Source organism: Heterodontus francisci, chromosome 13, assembly GCF_036365525.1.
Source record: "Heterodontus francisci isolate sHetFra1 chromosome 13, sHetFra1.hap1, whole genome shotgun sequence".
Taxonomy (NCBI): domain Eukaryota; kingdom Metazoa; phylum Chordata; class Chondrichthyes; order Heterodontiformes; family Heterodontidae; genus Heterodontus; species Heterodontus francisci.
The window spans coordinates 34,193,678-34,216,298 of NC_090383.1; the positions used below are offsets into that span (position 1 = coordinate 34,193,678).

At 44.8% G+C, this 22,621-nt stretch overlaps 1 protein-coding gene across 2 annotated transcripts in view; it reads right to left on the reverse strand.

Moving 5' to 3' along the window:
• si:ch211-140l13.3 (centromere protein J) overlaps positions 1-22,621 on the reverse strand; it is a 316,358-nt gene that overhangs the window by 88,035 nt on the left and 205,702 nt on the right. For both annotated transcript variants that reach the window (XM_068045779.1, XM_068045778.1), the window contains exons 8-11: positions 13,931-14,093; positions 11,952-12,167; positions 6,161-6,289; positions 1,450-1,602 (exon numbers count right to left, since the gene is read on the reverse strand). In XM_068045779.1, coding sequence (XP_067901880.1) covers positions 1,450-1,602; positions 6,161-6,289; positions 11,952-12,167; positions 13,931-14,093 — 661 coding nt within the window. The remainder of the gene's footprint in view (positions 1-1,449; positions 1,603-6,160; positions 6,290-11,951; positions 12,168-13,930; positions 14,094-22,621) is intronic.

The following is a 22,621-nucleotide window of genomic DNA, read 5'->3' on the forward strand; positions in this document are numbered from 1 at the left end:
TACGGGCTGTTCCCAGGGACGCACACCGAGACAAACATCAACTGCTGCTGGAGGACTATCAATTCGGTGAAAGACGCCCTTTGGTCTGCCCGAAACTTGCTGGTCTTCCAGCGCAAAGAGTTGTCCACCACCGAATGTTGCAGACTGGCACATTCCAAGGTCCAGGACAACGTGCTGAGGGACGCACTAAAGCTTGGGGCAGCCGCAGCAAAGGCTCAATGGGGAAAGACCACAGTGTAAGGTTCCCCCACCAAGCTGGACTGAGGGGCTGGAACCATGGGAAGCCCCTCGAACAGTATCGTTAATATTCTCAATTGCTGTAAATGTAAAACTGTAATTGACATGACAATTGTGAAACGGAAGGGTTGGGAAGAAACTCATGACATTATTGAAAGAAACTGATCTCTTTTGCAATGTTTGTATTTTTTCGTGCTGTTTGGAAACTGTTTGGCAATGTAATTTTTACAGATTTTTATGAATAAAGTATATTTTGGAAATAAAAAAACAAAAAGTTTATATTTTCACCCACTTTGGTCCTCCCTCTCTCCATCTTTCAGGGCTCCATATTCACTTTGGCCCTGCTCTTTTCCCTCCATTGTTCCCTCTGTTCACTTTAGTACCCCCTTTCCACTTCCCTGTGGTTACTTCCTTCTGCTTCAGTCTGTCTCTGTCTCTCTGAATTCCTGTCTGGCTTCTTCAGCTCAGTTAGCTCTGCACTCCTTCATGTCCAATCATCCATATAAGTCTAGTTCTCCAAATTTTCTATTTATTTCAAATTGCAATCTTTCCCTGTATCCCACATTATACTTTGTCTCCATCGACTCCCTCACTCCCCAATGTCCATTACCACCCTACAGTATCCTAAATACCTACTGCTCATATTCAAACTACTTAGTTCCCCAACTGCCCACTGACCACATCCCCCCATGCCCACTATCCCCTTAATGTGCACTAGCTGCTGCACAAATCTCCTGTCAACTGTCTTCTCCCTCAGTATTCAATATCCATCTGTTCAACAATTCATCATGTCCATATTTACTATCCTTCCCACAAATTCAAACTACTCCCTTCAACATTAATCACTTTGCCCCAATTGATTTTTTACTACATAATTATTTGCTGCCCCAAATATTATTCACAATCCTCCCTATCCTCTCAGCTAATCTGCCTACCCATTCTGCTCAACTATTTTTAATCCCCAAATTCTCAATATTTTTTCCCTCAACTACTCACTATCCTCCATATACCTCACTTATACAGTCTCCTAAACTACTTCTGCACCATTACCAATTCTCAAATACAATTGGCCTCACTCTCACCAATAACACATGTTTACTTCTTCATAAAGCACAATGGGCAGTAAATTGTCAGATTAAGTCCCCATCTGCTATAGAAACTGCCAATTTTATTTCCATTGATAAACTCCCATCACCTTCTGATAGTGCTTACCAACTCAGGGTCAGGTGTCGATCTATACTGGAAGGGTGTTTTTCGTCCAGTTGGAGTTGCACTTCTGCTTCTAAGATGGACAGGAGACTTGGCCTGGGTTTCTCGCATTTCTGTTTTTTGTATTTCAGGCTTTTTTGCTACTTTTTCTGAAATCTGTAAGATATGCAAATGTTTTTGAGAAAACTACATCCTATGTTCAGTTCTTTAACTGATCCTTTACAAAATAACATGACAAGTTTTAATTAAGTATGATCCTTTGTAATGACTTTCAGATAATTCAGAGGATATTTTGTATGTTTAAAATCAATGCTCAGAGCAAAGAACTGCACCACTTGGACTATGTTAGACCAGTCCAGGTCATACAGAAAGATTCAGAGTCGGAACAAGATAGGGATTTATAGTGATAAGTCCCATGGAGGCTAACATCACATCAGCTGGCAACTTTGCTGTTAAGTTTGTAGCTTCTTCAGTAAAAGCTTGCAAGGTTTTCTTCCATAAGTATTGCTGTTGTTGTCAATAATAATCATATGCTTAATAAATGTGTGAATAGCTACCTGTAATATGGTGGATGCTACTGTTTTGAGGAGTAACTTATAATTAGGTATATCCATCCTCTGAGAGGAATCACAGTATGAAGGTAAAAATGACGGATGATATAACAGATGTGAAAGCTAGTGAGGTGAAAGGTGAGGACAAGAGCGCCTCTGTTTAAGTGAAAGGCAGGAAAGAGGTGAGGCTAATGGCACATGAAATAGGGTAATAAAAGCAAAATACTGCGGATGCTGTAAATCTGAAATAAAAACAAGAAATGCTGGAAATACTCAGCAGGCTGGAAGCATCTGTGGAGAGAGAAGCAGAGTTAACGTTTCAGGTCAGTGACCCTTCTTCAGAACTGGCAAATATTCGAAATGTGAAAGGTTTTAAGCAAGTAAAGCAAGGGTGGGGCAAGAGATAACAAAGGAGAAGGTGTAGATAGGACAAGGTCACAGAGAATAACTGACCAGATGGTTATTCTTTCTCTTCTTTTGGGCCTCCTTATCTCGAGAGACAATGGATACGCGCCTGGAGGTGGTCAGTGGAGTTGCAGCCAAGGAAAACAATATGTTAATGATGTGTTGAAAGACAAAGCATTCTAATTTCCACCCTGCTCTCACCTTTACATGGTCCATCTCCGACACTTCCCTTCCCTTCCTCGACCTCTGCATCCATCTCTGGGAATAGGCTGTCTACAAATATCCAGTATAAGCCCACCGACTCCCACAGCTACCTCGACTACACTTCTTCACACCCTGCCTCCTGTAAGGACTCTATTCGATTCTCCCAATTTTTCCGTCTCCGACGCATCTGCTCTGCTGATGCTAACTTCCATGACAGCACTTCTGATATATCTTCCTTTTTTCTCAACCGAGGAATCCCCCACACTGTGGTTGACAGGGCCCTCAATCGTGTCCAGCCCATTTCCGCACTTCTACCCTCACCCCTTCCCCTCCCTCCCAGAACTGCAACAGGGTTCCCCTTGTCCTCACTTTCCACCCCATCAGCCTCCATATCCAAAGGATCATCCTCTGCCATTTCCGCCACCTCCAGCATGATGCCACTACCAAACACATCTTCCCCTCCCTTCCCCTGTCAGCATTCCAAAGGGATCGTTCCCTCCGTGACACCCTGGTCCACTTCTCCATTACCCTCACCACCTCGTCCCCTTCCCACAGCACTTTCCCCTGAAATCGCAGGAGGTGTAATACCTGCCCATTTACCTCCTCTCTCCTCACTATCCCAGGCCCCAAACACTCCTTTCAGGTGAAGCAGCAATTTACTTGTACTTCTTTCAACATAGTATACTGTATTCGCTGCTCACAATGTGGTCTCCTCTACATTGAGGAGACCAAACGCAGACTGGGTGACCACTTTGCGGAACACCTCCACTCAGTCCGAAAGCATGACCCCGAGCTTCCGGTTGCTTGCCATTTCAACACTTCACCCTGCTCTCCTGCTCACATCTCTGTCCTGGGATTGCTGCAGTGTTCCAATGAACATCAACGCAAGCTTGAGGAACAGCATCTCATTTACTGATTAGGCACACTAGAGCCTGCCGAACTGAACATTGAGTTCAATAATTTCAGAGCATGACGGGCCCCCCATTTTACTTTTATTTTTAGTTATTTTTTCTTTTTTATATTTTTTTTTGTTTATTTTATTTTGTTTCATCTTAGTTTGTTCAGTTTGCTTACCCACATTTTTTTCATGTTTGAACTTGTGGCTGTTCAGTTTTCAGTCTGTTAACACTCTATCTGTTACTAATGCTTTGTCTTTCAACACACCATTAACATATTGTTTGCCTTTGCTCCATGATCTTCTGGTCAGTTATTCTCTGTGACCATATTCTATCTACACCTTCTCCTTTGTTACCTCTTGCCCCACCCCTGCTTTACTTGCTTAAAATCTTTCACATTTCTAATATTTGCCAGTTCTGAAGAAGGGTCACTGACCTGAAACGTTAACTCTGCTTCTCTTTCCACAGATGCTGCCAGACCTGCTGAGTATTTCCAGCATTTCTTGTTTTTATTTCATGAAATAGGGTAGATGTGATCAAGGATCTGTTGACCACAAATTGAGAAAAAAAAAGGACATTTCAGAAGTTTTGGTGCAGAACATGGAGTCATCAAAATAGATCTGCTGGGACAGAAACTGAGAGAATAAAATGGAAGATAGAAAAATATGAACTAAGTGATTGTGGGATTCTATGGATTTGTAATAGATGTCTATGAACATGCCATTGGCAGAGATAGAGATGAAGAAGTCCAGGAAGATGAAGGAAGAACCAGGGATGGACTACATAAAGATAAGACAGAATGAAATGGGAAATGTAGCTGAGGAAACTTCAGATCAGTGTACAGGGATTGGATCTTCATGGTGAAAAGGACTAGATTCAGAGAACTTGAATCATCAAATGGAAGGGGAATCAGAAGATTGGCTGACCTCCAGGAATTGCCTAAGCATCTAGTCCTCACCACGTGAAAAGATGGGACAAAAAGTAATTTGTTAAAGGAAAGAATGTGACAAACAGTGATGTGAAACGGAGGACAAGGAAAGATATGGTCACAGATTGAGCCAATGCTACTGGAGATAGAATAGTGATACATGCAGTGATGGAGAAGATGATTAGAATGAGTATGAAGAGGAGACTTGAGTGGATCTGAAAGAGGAAGGGTGAAACTTCAGCTGAAACTCATGGGAATGAGTCGGATCTGAGGGCATTATTATGTGTAAGTCGGAATCTAGGGTGTGGCTTATCACCTAGTGGTTTAGGAAGGGAACCTTCAGGAATGAGGGCCTTTGACCTACCAGTAGTGACGAGATCGGGGACTAAGTATGGCTGACAGCATTTTGTCGGCAAGGGATAAGGAGTTTGAGAAACTGTCTGCCAGTGACTTAGTCTAGTTTCTTATGAGTCTGGAAGGGGACTGAAACAAGAAAACAGTCAATTGGGTCCAGGGTCAGATTCCCCTGGGCAAGTTTAAATTGAGCAAAAGGTGTCTATTGGAGTACATGATCCATTTGTGCACACAGCATGGAGACTTGAGTGAGGAAAAGCTCCAGGAAGAGAAGGAGCTGTTAAATGAACTTTTTATGAATTCTGTGTGTAACTTCGAAGTTTATGAGCTGTTGGCTCAGCTGAGGTTGTGAGATAGTCTGGTCTCAACTGTAACTGTGCGGGGAACAGATTTGGTGCAATGTAGCTCAGATGAGGATAATGAGCTGCTGACACAGTTCAAAAAAAGAAGGAAAAGAAACTGAAAGTCGATAGCCAGGGGAAGAGAGCAAAAGGACAGAGGGCAAGAGAGATTAAATAACAAAGCTATCATGGGACAAAGACAAAGAGCGTGTTAATGCTTGTGGTGAAAGACAAAGCATTAGTCCAGAGACTGTTAATGGTATAATAATGATCAATTCCGTCCACATGAAAAACAGCCACATGGTTAAAAAATAAAATAACATAAAATAACAGAAAAATATAAAAAAGGCCAGTCATGTTCTGAAATTGTTGATCTTAAGGTTGAGTCTGCAAGGCTTAATCGAAAGATCAGGTGCTGCTCCTCAAGCTTGAGTTGATGTTCACTGGAACACTGAAACCGGTCAAAGACAGAAATGTTGGCATGAGAGCAGTGGGGTGTGTTGAATTGGCAAGCAACCGGAAGCTCGGGGTCATGCTTTCAGACTGAGCCATCACTGACACCCACCCCCACCGCCCACGCCCCTCCCCCACCGCCCCCAATCCTCCCAGATTGAAAATGACCATAATGGGACACTGCACCCCCCCCCCCTTTTGTGGCTGTTATAAAATTCAGCCCTATAAGTGTATTTTTAGCTTTATATATAAAAACAAAATTATTTTCAAAGTTTATTGTTTTGTCAGTAAAAAAACAATTAGTTGCATCCATTCTTCATTTGGGACAGTGCACAACTGCCCTGGATCTCTCCCAAAGATCAGTGCGAATATAACAAGAGACAAGCCTTCTAGCCACATGTATGGCAAACAAATGATAAAGCTCATCACAAATATAACTGGTAGATTTTAGCAGCATGTAGCTGTAGAATTGGCACAGTAGCAGTTCAAGTAATGTAACGACATGAATTCATCATAAAGAATTATTCACTGAATAAATACATTCATGAGGACAGAAAGAAATTCAAAACAAATATGTAGCACCTTTAGCTCACAGTCCACAGGGGTTGGTCTTCCTTCAATAGGCATCCTCCTTCCAGTTGGAGTTGAACTACGACTTCTATGCCTCCACGAGACTGTTTGTGATGTACCTTTAATAATGGCATCTGATACCTGGATGTTATTGAAGGTAAAATATATATCTATAACAACGTATCACCATAAAACATAGCTTAGAGCAAGAAACACATATATTTTAATCAGCATGTATTACATAACAAGTATTTTAGCTAATTAAGTATTAATCACAATTCACTATTGCAAGAGCAACGTAACAGTGCATTTTGTTTGTGCGCCAAGGTGCTGTGGCATGCAATGCTAGGACACAGTTTTGAGCAAAAGATTCCCAGCATTGATGTTCCCAATCTCTGCTGTGTCAACTCGTTTTCCACATGCAGAGCATAAGAAAGATGAGAGAAGGACTCCCAAATTTTGGGAGCAGCATTTTAATGTTGAGCTTTTGAAAGAGTTGAATTGTTGAGGGTAAAAGTTAAGTGTGGCACGATGGGGGCAGTCTTCCTCTACTCTGTACCCACTGAGTAAAGCTGGGTCTCCAATCACTTTGCACTGCATGTGGACTACCGTGATGGTTCTCCCAGGGAGGCAGGGCATTTTTTTTGTTATAGAATTTACATACTATGCTAATGAGATGGGAATCATGTCAACGTGCACCCCCCACCCCACCACTCCCATTTAGCAGTGTCTTCAGTTGGGGAGGTCCAAACACGGTGGTGCCCACAGCAAGAGAAAGCAACAGATTACAACCAACCCCTTCAGATTGGAATTTTGAGAATGGGCTGGCAATGACTTCCTCCCACCTCCACAAAAGGTAGATGTTCTGCCTTACAGCTCCAACAAGGACTTTTATCTAGACTGCTTTTGGACAGCAGCCAGAAGACTCCTCACTTCCCGAAGCCAGTAGCCATTAATGCTGCTACAGAGCCAGACACAGGGTGCAAACCTCTTCCAAAATGTCATGTGCTTGGAGAACATGGAGACCGTATGTTGATGGCCTGTACTCAAAATATGGTTTGTTTCAAATCCTATTCCATTGAATTGTAGTTGGTGGAGGGGAGAAGAAAAGAAAATCATACCTATTTTCTTTCCCCAGAAGATGGTTGAATTCTGGAACGCACTGCCTGAAGGGATGGTAGAGGCAGGAACCCTCATAACATTTAAGAAGTATTTAGATGACCACTTGAAACGCCATAGCATACAAGGTTACGGGCCAAGTGCTCGAAAATGGGATTAGAATAGTTAGGTGCTTGATGGCCGGCACAGACACAATGGGCCGAAGGGCCTGTTTCTGTGCTGAATAACTCTATGACTCTATTTTTGTGCTATATTATAGCATATCAGTTAATGTTTGTGAAGCTGGTTTCAATTTCAGCCACAATATATCTTGATGTTAGACTTGGGGATTCCATAATTATTTGTACTGCTCAACGATGGCAATGGTTTGGTGAATGTTATCAGTATAATTACCAGGCCCAAAAATCAACAATCCTGGCAGTTGCTCTGCTGCCATTCAGCACAGACTGTATTGAGTATGCAGGGTCCATGGGAGAGCAGCTGGCATGCATGGGGCTTGGAAATGGCTGCAGCTACAGGTGCCTCTCAGGCCCCAGCCTGCTCAGTGCTGCTGGAAACACTAGTGTGCACTTGCCAGCTAGGTATGGATGCCTGGGTCCCCCTTGAGAAACCTGTCTATGCATCCTTGCCAAGGTGGCCAATATTCAGTGTTCTTTCAAGACAATTCTCCATTTTCTTTGGTGGCCCAGGATGTTTCCCTGGCTTTCCGCAACTCCTTGTTTGTGCCTTTCTGGAGGCCAGTGCAGCACATCTAACTGGACAAACCTGCATATAACGGTGCTTGAAAATGGGAACTTTAAGTGTCGAAAGTTAATGCTGCTAACCTGCCTCCTCTGCATGTAATGGATGGGCAGAAGCTCTACTCTTACAAAGGTGAATGAGAAATCAGTTGGAGTCTAACAAATCCAGGTTCTGGCCAATTTATGAGCTGTTCTACAGAACTCATGTTAATGTGACTCCTACATTTAAAAAGACAGGAACTACTCAGTGGTAGGAAAGATAATGAAATAGAAAAACATCTAGAAACTGAAAATATATTGAAGAAAAATCAGGACAGATTTCAAACCAACCTTATTGAATTCTTTGGAGAAGTAACATAAATTGTAGACAAGGATAATGAGGTCGATATAACATATTTGGATTTCCTAAAGCCTTTGATAAGGTGCAGCAGAGCAGACTCATGATTAAGAGAATTTGGAGGCAGGGTCAAGTAGCACTATGGATAAAAAGCTGGCTACAAAACTGTAAACAGAGAGCAGGGGCTAACGGTAGTTAGTCAGGATGGCAAATGGTGGGAAGGGGCGTTCCACAAGGATTGTGGAGGGGCCACTGTTATTCGCCATTTATATGAACAAATTGGACTCGGAAATCGGAAGCACAATTTCAAAATTTGCGAATGACACCAAGCTGGAGGACTGCAACAAACATTGGAAGACATTAATCAAATTGCAGAATCAGTACATAATTGGCAAAATAACTTCAATATAGATAATTGCAGGGCAATATATTTTGATAGGAAAAGTAAGAAGGCCAGGTATACTTTGGAAAAAAAGGGGAAAAATTTGTTCACTTGAAGTGGTGCTATGCAAACTTATGTCGATTCATGGGGCAGGAAGTGCTGCAGGCCACTACCTGCATGGCTTATGCAGCATTCTTCATTGATATCATTAAAGCAGTGTGCAGGTAGCAGCCTACGGCACTATGGAAATTAATTTTGCCTCCGCGTGTCGAAACGGGGTACAGAAACAGAGGGATCTGGAGGTACATAAGTCACTAAAATGAGCAACATGGGTTAATAAGGTAATTTTTAAAAAGCAAACAAAACACTGGTGTTCATTTCTAGAGGGATAGAATTGAAAACGAGAGATGTTATGTTAAACTTGCATAGAATCTTGCTTAGACTGCACTTGGGAGTACTCTGAACAGTTCTCCATATTATAAAAAGGACATTGAGGCACTGGAGAAGGTGCAAAAAAGATTTACCAGAATGATACCTGTCAGCAAAGATTGAACAGAAAGAAAAGGAAAGACTGAGGGGTGGGCTGATAGAGGTCTTCAAGAAATGGTTTGATAGGGTAAACACAGAGAAGGTGTTTCCACTTGTGGGTGAGATCAGAGCTGGGGGCCATAAGTATATGGTAGTCAATAATAAATTCAATAGGGAATTCAGGAGAAACTTCTTTACCCAGAGTGTAGTTAGAATATGGAACTCGCTACCATAGGGAGTAGTTGAGGAGAATAGCCCAGATGCATTTAAGCGGAAGCTACATAAGCACAAGAGGGAGAAAGTAATAGAAGGATATGCTGATGGAATTAGATGAAGAGGGGATGGGAGGGGGCACGTGTGAAGCATAAACACCCACATGGACCTGTTGGGCCAAATAGCCTGTTTCTGTGCTGTAATTTGATGTAATCAGACAAAGAATACAATCACAAGAACAACTTACACAACTTATATTTATGTAGCACCTTTGATGAAATAAAACGTCCCAAGGCACTTCACAAAGTATGAAACAAAGTAGGACACCGAGCCACAAAAGAAGATATTGGGCTGGATTTTACCTTAGGCGGACGGGAATTCGCCACCGACGTACAAGTTGGTGGGGAACCCACTTCCGCCCAGCCCGGGGATCCGTCCCACATTTTACGGGTCCCCGGGCTTTAATTGTCCGGAGGCAAGGAAGAAGTCCTGCCTCATTGAGCTGCCAGCCAATCAGCAGACTGCAGCCCAGCCGACCAGATGGAGCCAGGAGTCCAGGTAAGTTGGGCATGCCTCACCAGGGGGATCGGTCCTTCCTTGGTGAGGCTGGAGTGGTCGTTTGGGGGGAGGGGGGCAGCCCTCAATCGGGCACCTTGTGCCCGACTGCAATGGGGCCCCCCCCGGGGCGCGGAAAGGCCGGCAGCGATTGCTGGGCGGCCTTTCACGTCCCCAGCACGCCTGCTTGCCACGGGTAAAATACCTGTGGAGGTGGGCGAGGGTCCTTAAGCGGCTATTAAGTGGCCACTTAAAGGTCTTGATTGGCCTCGGGCGGGCGGGCTGTTTCCACCCCCCACCCCTGCCCGACCGACATAAAGTCGACCGGACGCAGGAACGCGGCAGGTAAGCTTCCTGGAGCCTCCTGCTCAATTTTATGCCGCCCTCAGGCCACCATACGACCCACTGGGGCAGCGTAAAATTCAGCCCATTAGGTCAGATGACCAAAATCTTGGTCAAAGAGGTAGATTTTAAGGAGAGTCTTGAAGGAGGAAAGCGAGATGGAGAGGCAGGGAGGTGTAGTGAGGGTATTCCAGAGCTTGCAAATGATGGTGCAGCCACCAATGGTGGAGTGATTAAAATCAGGGATGCACAAGAGGCCAGAATTAGAGGAGTGTAGATATCTTGGAGGGTTGTGGGGCTGGGGGAGCTTACAGAGATCGAGAGGGGTGAGGCCATGGAGGAATTTGAAAACAAGTGTAAGAATTTTAAAATCAAGACATTGCTTGAATGGGAGCCAATTTAGGTCAGCGAGCACAGAGGTGATAGGGGAACGGGATTTGTTGCGAGTTAAGACATGGAGCAGCAGAGTTTTGGATGAGCTCAAGTTTACAGAGAGTAGAATGTGGGAGACCAGCCAGGAATGTGTTGGTATAGTCAAGTCTAGAGGTAATGAAAGCACGAATAAGGGTTTCAGGACCAGATGAGCTGAGACAGGGACTAAGTCGGGCATCGTTACAGAGGTGGAAATAGGCAGTCTTAATGATAGCATGAATATGAGGTCGGAAGCTCATGTCGGGGTCAAATGTGACACTAGGGTTGTGAACAGACTGGCTGGGAGAGGGATAGAGTCGGTAGCTAGGGAGCAGAGTTTGGAGTGGGGACCGAAAATAATGGCTTCAGTCTTCCAAATATTAAATTGGAGGAAATTTCTGCTCATCTAGTAATAGATGGTGAATAAGCAGTCTGATAATCTAGCAACAGCGGAGGAGTTGAGAGAAGTCGTGGTTAGGTAGCTGAGTGTTATCAGCATACAGGTGAAAACTAACGCTGTGCTTTCCAATGATGTCACCGAGGGGGACAGCGTGTAGATGAGAAATAGGATCTCATACTCAGGAACTAGAAAGAAAGTTGTCACAGGGACTGCTGTTGAATGTACCATGTTCATGCAATATTTCTAATATCTCTGGTTTGTTGTCCACCTGTAGATTGAGAAGATTGTGTCATATGAAGTCTAAGAAATTTTGAGAAGCTGAGATGTGCCTTTCAGATGAGATGTTAAACAGAGCCTCATCTTCCCTCTTAGGTGAACATACAGAATCTCATGGCATTACTCAAAGAAAAGCAGGGAAGTTCTCCCCAGTGTCCTGGCTAATAGTTATTACTCAACCAACACCTAAAACATATTCTCTGGTTATTATCATATTGCTGTTTGTGGGAACTTGCTGTGAGCAAATTGGCTGCCGTGTTTCCTGCATTACAACACCGACTACACCTCAAAGGTATTTCATTGGCTGCAAAGTGTTTGGGATGTCCTGAGGTTGTGCAAGGTGCTACATAAATGCAAGTTCTACTCTCCTTTCTTACATGAAATAAATCTATTATGCTGAACACTTCTAAATAATAGTTCAGTCTGTAACTCATAAGCATAGCTGTAGCTTCTATCAAACTTTTGTAGTGAACAATATTTGGTCATAGTAAAATTCATACTGGTGATTCAAATTTCTTGCTGATAATGTTGGCCCACTCAGTTTTTTTCACAGGCTCCTGTTGATGACATTCTATGGCCTTCAATTCATCACGTAGTTCAATGTTTTCCTTGGTCAATGTGTCAATCTGGTTTCGAAGGCAGTTGTGGGCAAGAGACCACCTAGACTCATTTTTTCTAAAGTCTTCCTGGAGCTGACCAAGCTGTTCCTTCAGGAGCTAATAATATTAAGGAGGAAGATAACAGCTAGCATGAATAAACAACACTAAGTAAGTATAGTTTCAAAACTATAAAACAAATGCTGCACATTCTGAAATTGAATAGTGCTTACGTATGCCATTTTATAAATGAGCTTCAAATTATGGGTAATCGTCGAACTTGTTAAAAAAGCTTCAATTTTTACCAGTACTTTTTATTTCTTCACATACGTAAGGGTGAAAATATCAATATAATAAAAAAATTGATCCTTCATGAAGGTTGTTTCACATTTGTGTACAAAAATGTACGTGGAATATATAGTGAGAAAAACAAGCCTGACAAAAATGGAGTGTATTTGTTTTAAGACATCTGACTGGAACTAAACTGCTCAAGAAATAAAATATTGTCACATGATTAAAAAATGTTGTATCTGGAGCATGAAAATTAAACCAAACATCTGAAAATATGTTTCCCAAACAGTATATTACTCTAATAGGATACTGGTATTAGGTTTAAGTTTTAAGCCCTGAAGTCGGGTTTGAAACCACGATCCTCTGACCCAGATAAGTGAACGCTAGTTGGCTGCGTTAACTTACACAAATGTCAATAGCAATTTTTCTGCTGTGAGATTTCAATAATTCCATCACCCAATACATTCAGGCCACACAAGTGCCAGGCAATGACCATCTCCAACCAGAGCGAATCTAACCATCTCCCCTTAACATTCAATAGCATTATGATCACTGAATCCCCCATTATCAATATCCTGGGGGGGGTTACCAGTGACCAGAAGCTGAACTGGAGTAGCCATATAAATACTATGGCTACAAGAGCAGGTCAGAGGCTAGGAATCCTGCAGCGAGTAACTCACCTCCTGACTCCCCAAAGCCTGTCCACCATCTACAAGGCACAAATCAGGAGTGTGATGAAATACTCTCCACTTGCCTGGAAGAGTGCAGCTCCAACAAAACTCAAGAAGCTCGACATCATCCAGGACAAAGCTGCCTGCTTGACTGGCACCCCATCCACAAACATCCACTCCCTCCACCACTGACACCAGTGGCAACAGTGTGTACCATCTATAAGATGCACTGCAGCAATGCACCAAGGCTCCTTAGGCAGCACCTTCGAAACACGCAACCTCTACCACCTAGAAGAACAAGAGCAGCAGATGCATAGGAACACCACCTCCAAGTTCCCCTCCAAGCCACACACCATCCTGACTTTGAACTATATTGACGTTCCTTCACTGTCGCTGGATCAAAATCCTGGAACTCTCTTCCTTACAGCACTGTGGGTGTACCTACCTCACACAGACTGCAGCAGTTCAAGAAGGCAGCTCACCACCACCTTCTCAAGGGCAATTAGGGATGGGCAGTAAATACTGGCCTGGCCAGTGACGCCCACATCCCTTGAACGAATAAAAAAAATTACAATGTATCAACATTATCAGTACATTTCACTAATAAATATAGTCAAGTTATGTTTGAAAAACATGGTTCCCATTGTGCCACTGATGGTGAAAATAGACACGTATAGTCTCTGTTTGATTAATGATCACCTGAGTCAGTTAAGGAGGACTGTGAAATTCATGTTGGGTGACAATGAATTGGCATCTCATTTTACAATAATGCAAATGAAAATTGAGCGGAGTGTAAAACAGGTTGGCGATTTGCTATCACCCATTTTGCACTACTGCCCAAAGATGAATTTAACCACCAAGATCTTTTTTTGGTTAGCACTGACTAAATAATATCTGTATTTTGCCAGGTTCTTGACCTACCTCCATCTCTTCATGCTCTTTGTTATCAAAAGCAACTTTCTTTGCTGAGTTTTTTTCAGACAGTTTCCTTGCTTTTTGCAATTTCTTCATTTCCCCCTTCTTGTACTCATCAAACCGAGCTATTTCTTCAGTCTTCTCATGTTCAAACTGATCCATCCGTTTTCTAGTAACAAAAAAGTGACAGATTCACATACACCAGTTATACTATTACTGTTTAAGGGGCAGGCCAATCTTCCTCCAATCTTCCTGAGCTCAAGTTAGATGCAACACAACCAAAGAGGGACCTGAACTCACCCATACATGCAAATTCAGGTCATTTTAATAGCCTCAATGCTACCCCAGAAAAGGAACGAGCCTCCTCGGCCATCACCAACTGTCTCTCTCTAATGGGGAGAGATGCCTATGGTCCTTTGGGACTATGGCTAAAGCAAGATTCCCAAAAATGAAAAAGAAATTGGCCTCTGGCTGAGAGTTTTCTGGTTACTGTCCAAAGCTTCTGCAACTTATTGTGGGCAGTATCGGAGACTTTGTGGAATTGACTTATCTCACCTGTGGCAATGGTCACATTACTGGTGTGATTCTCATCCTCTCCACTCTGGGAACTTGAGCACAAAATCTAGTACCGAGGAGTGCTTCACTGTTGGAGGTGCTATCTTTCATTAAACTGAGGCCTGTCTGCCCTCTCAGGTGGACATAATGGCTGGAATTTTACTCTCTTCATACGGCAGCTGTCCACTGACCGCAAAGTCAATGGCAATCCCGCCTCCGCCTGGCCTGGGATCCAGACCGCATTTTACAGTCCCCAGGCCATTAATTGGTCTGAGGTGGGACTTCCACCTCATTGAGGCAGGAAGTCCAGCCTAATGGAGCTGCCGGCCAATCAGCGGGCTGGCAGCTCTTAGTCTCAGTAGCACTATTGGGAGCGGCGGCCACTGCTGGGACTGCAACTCAGCTTTGTGATAAAGAGGAAGGATGGCCCCAGGAAAAATAAGTTTTTGGGGCCTCGCCAAGGGTGATCGGTCTGGCTCAGCAAGGCAAGGGCGGTCAATTGGGGACATGGGGAGGTGTGTTGGTCATTGGGGATGGTTGGGGCATCAGGGGCGGCCCTTCATTGGGCACAGGGTGCCTGATCAGGAAGGTTCCCCCCAGGCCGTCAGAAAGTCGCCTACTTTTAACAGGCAGCTTTTTTGGGCCTGGGCTGCCCACTTGCCTGTGGTAAAATCCCCGTGGCGGCAGGCAGAGACCCTCAAGTGGCAGTTAACTGGCCACTCAAGGGTCTTGATTTGATTGGCCTGACGTGGGCGGGCCAATTTTTGCCACCGTGGCCCGCGCAAAATGGCAGCGGAGTCAGGACTGGGTCGGGTAGGGCCCCCCGAGCCTTTCACTCCACTTTACACCACCCTGCCCACCAACCCCCACCCCCCCCCCCCCCGCAACACTGCCACCATCACGTTCTTTGGGAGGCGGTGGGGGGGGTGTAAAATTCTGGCCAGTATATACAATGGCACTATTTTGAAATTTATCCTTCAATCGACATCACTAAAAACAGTTTATCTGATCACGTGGGCGGCACAGTGGCGCAGTGGTTAGCACCGCAGCCTCACAATTCAAGCGACCCGGGTTCGATTCTGGGTACTGCCTGTGCGGAGTTTGCAAGTTCTCCCTGTGACCGCGTGGGTTTCCGCCAGGTGCTCTGGTTTCCTCCCACAGCCAAAGACTTGCAGGTTGATAGGTAAATTGGCCATTGTAAAATTGCCCCTAGTGGTGGTCGGGGAATTGAGGGGATATGGAATGTGGGATTAATGTAGGATTAGTATAAAATGGGCAGTTGATGGCCGGCACAGACTCGGTGGGCCGAAGGGCCTGTTTCAGTGCTGCATCCCTAAATAAATAAATTGCCACGTCGCTGTTTGTGGAACCTCGCTGAATTGATTACAAAGTGCTTTGAGACGTCTGAGGGTCATAAAAAGTGCAATATAAAAGCAAATCTTTTTCTTACTAGATTGGTTTTGTCATGAAGCCATTAGAAATAATAGAGCACATGGAGTAATTCATGGATTAAGCTATCATAGCTGGTACAATGGCATTGGAAAAAAGAACTCCACAGGTCAATACGGTGGTTAAGAAGGCATATGGAATCCTTTCCTTTATTAGCTGAGGTATAGAATATAACAGCAGGGAGGTTATGCTGGAACTGTATAACTCATTTGTTAGGCCCCAACTTGAGTACTGTGTGCAGTTCTGGTCACCTCATTACAGAAAGGATGTAATTGTACCAGAGAGTGTACAGAGGGGATTTATGAGCATGTTGCCAGTACTGGAAAACGCAGCTATGAGGAAAGATTGGATAGGCTGGGGTTGTTCTACTTGGAACAGAGAAGGCTGAGGGGAGATCTGATTGAAATGTACAACATTTTGAGGAGCCTGGATAGAGTGGAGATGAAGGGTCTACTCACTATAGCAGAGAGGTTAGTGAATAGGGGGCATAGATTTAAAGTGAATGGTAAAAAAATTAGAGGGGAGATGAGGAAAAAATTTTTCACCCAGAGGGTGGTGAGGGTCTGGAACTCACTGCCTAAAAGGGTAGTTGAGGCAGAAACCCTCAACTCATTTAAAAGGAGTCTGGATATGCACCTCAAATGCTGTAATCTGCAGGGCTATGGACCAAATGCTGGAAGGTGGGATAAAAATAGGTGGATCGTTTTTCAGCCGGCACAGACACGATGGGCCAAGTGGCCTCTTTCTGTGCCTTCAACTTTCTATGATTCTATTCTAAATATTGTGATGGAAATACTCTGCAGAAATTTCCTAGATCTACAAAACTTTCTGATAAGCCAATATCACTTACATTGTTAACTTTAAATTACCAATGTCTTTTAAAAATGCCATGCTCTGCAAACTCCTGATTATTTACTTGTTTGCTGCGAGCAACCTTTTGGTTTTATTAAATAGAAACATAGAAAATAGGAGCAGGAGTAGGCCATTCGGCCCTTCAAACCGACTCTGCCATTCATTATGATCATGGCTGATCATCCAATTCAGTAACCTGTTCCCGCTTTCTCCCCATATCCTTTGATCCTTTAGACCCAGGAGCTATATCTAACTCCTTCTTGAAAACATACAATGTTTTGGCCTCAACTGCTTTCTGTGGTAGCGAATTCCACAGGCTCACCACACTCTGGGTGAAGAAATTTCTCATCTCAGTCCTGAAAGGTTTACCCCGTATCCTTAGACTATGACCCCTGGTTCTGGACTCCCCCACCATCGGGAACATCCTTCCTGCATCTACCCTGTCATCCATCCCCCTGCCATTTTAGTTTAAACCCTCCCCAACCACTCTAGCAAATACTCCCCCTAGGACATCAGTCCCGGTCCTGCCCAGGTGTAACCTGTCCAGTTTGTACTGGCCCCACCTACCCCAAAACCGGTCCCAATGTCCCAGGAATCTAAAACACTCCCCCTCACACCATCGCTTCAGCCACGTATTCATTCGATCTATCCTGCTATTTCTACTCTGACTAGCACGTGACACTGGTAGTAATCCTGAAATCACTACCTTTGAGGTCCTGCTTTTCAACTTACTTCCTAGCTCCCTATATTCTGCTTTTAGGACCTCATCTTTTTTTTTACCTATGTGTACCACGACCACTGGGCTGTTCACCCTCCCCTTCAGAATGTCCTGTAACCGCTCTGAGACATCCTTGACCCTAGCACCAGGGAGGCAACACACCATCCTGGAGTCTCTTTTGCGGCCACAGAAACGCCTATCTGTTCCCCTTACGATTGAATCCCCTATAACTATTGCATTCCCACACTTTTTACTCCTCCCCTGTGCAGCAGAGCCAACCGTGGTGCAACAAATTGGGCTGTTGCTGCTTTCCCGAGAGGCCATTCCCCCCAACAGTATCCAAAGCTGTATATCTGTTTTGCAGGGGAATAGCCACAGGAGATTCCTGAACTGCCTGCCGAGTCCTCTTGTTCTGCCTGGTGGTTGCCCATTCCCTTCCTGCCTGTGGAATCTGAGCCTGCGGTGTGACCACCTCTATATGTGCTATCCACGATACTCTCCGCCTCTTGGATGCTCCACAGTGTCCCCAGCTGCCGCTCCAGCTCCGAAACCCGGGCTTCCAGGAGCTGCAGCTGGAGACACTTCCTGCACATATGCCGGTCCCGGGCACTGCAAATGTCCCCGGCTTCCGGCAAGGAGCACAAGGAGCACACCATGGCTTTGAGCTCTCCTGCCATGACTTAACCCTTTAAATTAAACCTTTTGGAAGATCTTAATATCAAATAATATCAATTACTCTAGGGCCCTTCTTCCCTGGTCCTCGTTACTACAGAACTCCCTAACAAAACACTATTTACTATATATGAAAATAAACTGTAAACCTTTCTTACCTTAGATACTTACCCAGCTATTTAGAGCTATTCCCTAACAGCAGTTACTCACCAACCAATCACCTTGCAGCTTTCCTGTGACATCACTGTTGGCTTTTTTTTTCTTTTTTCAAAACTTCAGCATGCTGCAAGAGGTCCGACTGCTCTCTGATCCTGAAGGTATGTGAAGGCCCCGAGCCTCGCGCTAGATTTATCTGCTCCCGGTTCTGGTTGTTTCCACACAGGCCCGACTGCTCTCTGATCCTGAAGGTATGTGAAGGCCCCGAGCCTCGCGCTAGATTTATCTGCTCCCGGTTCTGGTTGTTTCCACACAGGCCCGACTGCTCTCTGATCCTGAAGGTATGTGAAGGCCCCGAGCCTCGCGCTAGATTTATCTGCTCCCGGTTCTGGTTGTTTCCACACAGGCCCGACTGCTCTCTGATCCTGAAGGTATGTGAAGGCCCCGAGCCTCGCGCTAGATTTATCTGCTCCCGGTTCTGGTTGTTTCCACACAGGCCCGACTGCTCTCTGATCCTGAAGGTATGTGAAGGCCCCGAGCCTCGCGCTAGATTTATCTGCTCCCGGTTCTGGTTGTTTCCACACAGGCCCGACTGCTCTCTGATCCTGAAGGTATGTGAAGGCCCCGAGCCTCGCGCTAGATTTATCTGCTCCCGGTTCTGGTTGTTTCCACACAGGCCCGACTGCTCTCTGATCCTGAAGGTAAGTGAAGGCCCCGAGCCTCGCGCTAGATTTATCTGCTCCCGGTTCTGGTTGTTTCCACACAGGTCCGACTGCTCTCTGATCCTGAAAGTAATTGAAGGCCCCGAGCCTCACGCTGGATTTATCCGCTCCCGGTTCTGGTTGTTTCCACACAGGTCTGACTGCTCTCCGCTCCTGAAGGTAAGTGAAGGCCCTGAGCCTCGCGCTGGATTTACCCGTTCCTGGTTCTGGTTGTTTCCACACAGGTCCGACTGCGCTCCGCTCCTGAAGGTAAGGTCCAACTGCTTCTATTTGTCAGCCAAAAATGAGTAAATAAACACATCTGAACACAACAGGCATATGCAGATAACTGCAGCAAATGCAACACCCAAGAAAGCAATCCATTCTGGTATTAAGTCTGAGTCTATGCGTGAGATGGTGGGCTGAATTTTTCTACGGGCTTCGGGATCTCGACATCAGGACCAAATGGGGGTCCTGAGCCCGTACTTTCCAGCAGTGGGACCTGCTCAGCGAACTTAGTGGTCTTGGCCTCCTAATTAGCTGCCTCCAGGCCCGCTGTCTAATTAAAGATGGCAGATGGGCTCTCCACACTGCTAGCCCAATCAGAGGGCTGGCAGCTCCGAAGCCTCAGCAATGCCAGCAGCAGAGCTGGTCACTGCTGAGGCAGGCCAGAGACTTCGAGGTCACCTCAAAACGGAGGTGCCCTCATCCAGGTAATTTCAAATTTAAAAAAATAGGTAGCTAAGAGCAGTAGTCCACACCAATCAGAGGAAAAGTCTCCCCCCATTGGGGAGCGTTGGAGCATTGGGGGCTACCTTCCCTCCCCATGGCCCCCGGAGCCTCTGGCTCCGATGATACCCTTGTGCTGCCAGAAGGAGGCCGCCTCCATGAAGCTGGTGACCTCCCAATGCGACAGGAGGCTGCTCTGCTACTGGAAAATGCCAGCTGTCCCACTTAGTGGCCCCTAATTTGGACCTTAAGTGAGGGGGGCAACCGATTTGGCACACAGCCCATCGCAGGGAAATTTACCCAGCAGTGGGATTGTGTCGGGAAGCCGTCCCAATATTGCTCCTCCGCTCCCACCACCCGGGAGCCAGTAAAATTCAGCCTGGTGATGGTTATATAACAGACAGTCAAGTTAAACAGGATTAGGCATATTGCAGTAAACTATTCACTTCTAAAACTTTCATTTTTGCCACTTGGTCAATATGAAAAGAGGGATACCACCATCAATAATCTTTTTAAAACAAAATACAAAAAGCTAGGAGGAACTTCAGTCTATTTTTATTTTTCTAAATCTATCTCTGATCTTGTTTCTGACAGTGTGAAAATTGAAACTAAAGGCGAAGAATTCCAGAAGGACCTGTTTGGAGCTCAAATGTCGCCATAGATGCCAAAACAGGCAGGGCTGAATGCGGGGGGAGGTGGGAGGGGCGCGGTTGTTGGGGGAGAATTCTCACACTAGGAATGTGCTTAGCTGTTATCTCTCACACATCCAGCAACCTGGATGTTGGGATGAGCCTGGTCTACTGGAAGTAGAGCCTAGCATGGGAATCCAGACATCGTTCTTGGTCTGGGTCTGCTCCCCCCCAGCACTAGAATGCCAGCACCTGTGCTAATATTGGCCCCCTTAGAAAGGAGCTAATTAGTCAGTGATTACAGTTTTCCTACAGCCTATGAATGGCTTTCGTGGGTTGCGCCCCTCCTTCTCTGGTGAACCTCTGTATCGCACCCCTCACCCACCCAATATGCCCATAGTGGTGCACACACCTGATGCTGGTATGTTAATTTGATGACCTCCGTCTAACCTCAGATATTCTAGAGGTGTAAAGAGCAGATGTCACCAACACCCACTTTGCTGCACTTTCGCCAGGGCATGGCCTGAGAGTTTATAGCCCCAATATATTTACAAGAATCTGGTTTGCCTTTTTAAAAAATATCTAATGGAGACCCTTGATTCAGGTGTCCTTCTTTGTTGAGCAGCTCCATGACTTCACTGACTTGGAGTTTCCCATTGTGTCCTCGAATGGATTTTGACATCAGAGGAGCCCTATCTGGAAGTCACCTAACCCTGGAAAACCACACTAACTTGCTGGGCACTTTGCATCCTCAGGGTAATAGGTCTGACATGATGGTCTTTGCAGTTAAAAAGACAGGTGTTTTCAAAAAATTGAAAGTATCATATTTTTCTCAGTAATATGGGAGCAAAATGTTTTTTCCAATTTTGTTCCTCTCTAATAAGCAAGTAGTCAAAAGATTGGGAACTAGAATGTCAGAATTGGAGGATAAATTTTAAAATACCAAATACGCAAAACACCTTAGCTTCTCCCACAGTCCCATCTGTCCCCCGGCAGTATGAACACAGTAGGGGAATAGTGGGAATGAAGAGAAATGAATGGGAGAGAAAAAAGAATAGTAGATAGAAGGGATGAAGTGAAAGGGAGAGAGAAATGAAAGGGAAAGAAAAGCAGAGCTGAAGGGAAGAATGAGAAGGAGAAATAGAAATGAAACAGGAAAGTGGAGAAAGAGAAACAACAATGAAGAAGTGCAAGAGAAGGAGAAGTGAAGGATAATGAGGGAATTTTTTATTCTGAGACTTGCTAGTACCAGTATCCTTAGATACAGGAGTGTGAGAGATTTTGAAATGTTTTGGTGAGGCTCTTTCTGAAAAAGGTGAAGTGATTGGGTCCAGCCGGAACCACAAGAACTTTGAGAACTACTATGCTAAGGGACCCGAGAGAACTCGTGGACACCTATAGCTTATTTAAAGTAGGCTGAATTTATGGCTGCTTATGTTTATTCTTAATTGCCTTCATTTTTTACTTTGGCAGAAATCTTCATGCTTAGTACATGTTCCTCCAGGTGCATGTACTTGCATTGAGTTCCAAGGTGATAGCTTCCCAAGACCACTTTATAGCAGAAACATAGACTCTTACAGAACTGGAGTTCATTCAGCCTATTGTGCCTGTGCCAGCTCTTTGAAAGAGCTATCTAATTAGTCCCACTCCTTTGTTATTTCCTCATAGTCCTGAAAAATTCTTCTTTTCAAGTATATATCCAATTCCCTTTTGGAAATTATAGTGAATCTTGTATAAATGGACACACCCAAAAATTGGACACATTGAGAGACTCAAATAACTTACATGGTAAAATATACAAGAGGCAATCTGAAACCAGGAACACTCGCAAATTATGAACAGACACCCTTCAATGAACCAAGCCCTTTTTGTATCAAACCCTGCAGCTGCTGTCCTTGCTTCCAAGAGCAACCTTGTTGACAAATGCAAGCCAGAAGATACACACACACCGCACCTCACACAAACCCTAGGGAAAAAAGGAACATAGGAAATCGGAGTAGGAGCAGGCCATTCAGCCCCTTGAGCCTGCTCCACCATCCAGCTAGATCATGGCTGATCTTCTACCTCAATGCCATTTTCCCACACTATCCCCATATCCCTTGATATCTTTAATATCTAGAAATTTAACGATCTCTGTCTTGAATACACTCAATGACTGAGCATCCGCAGCCCTCTGGGGCAGAGAATTCCAAAGATTCACCACTCTCTGAGTGAAGAAATCCATCCTCATCTCATT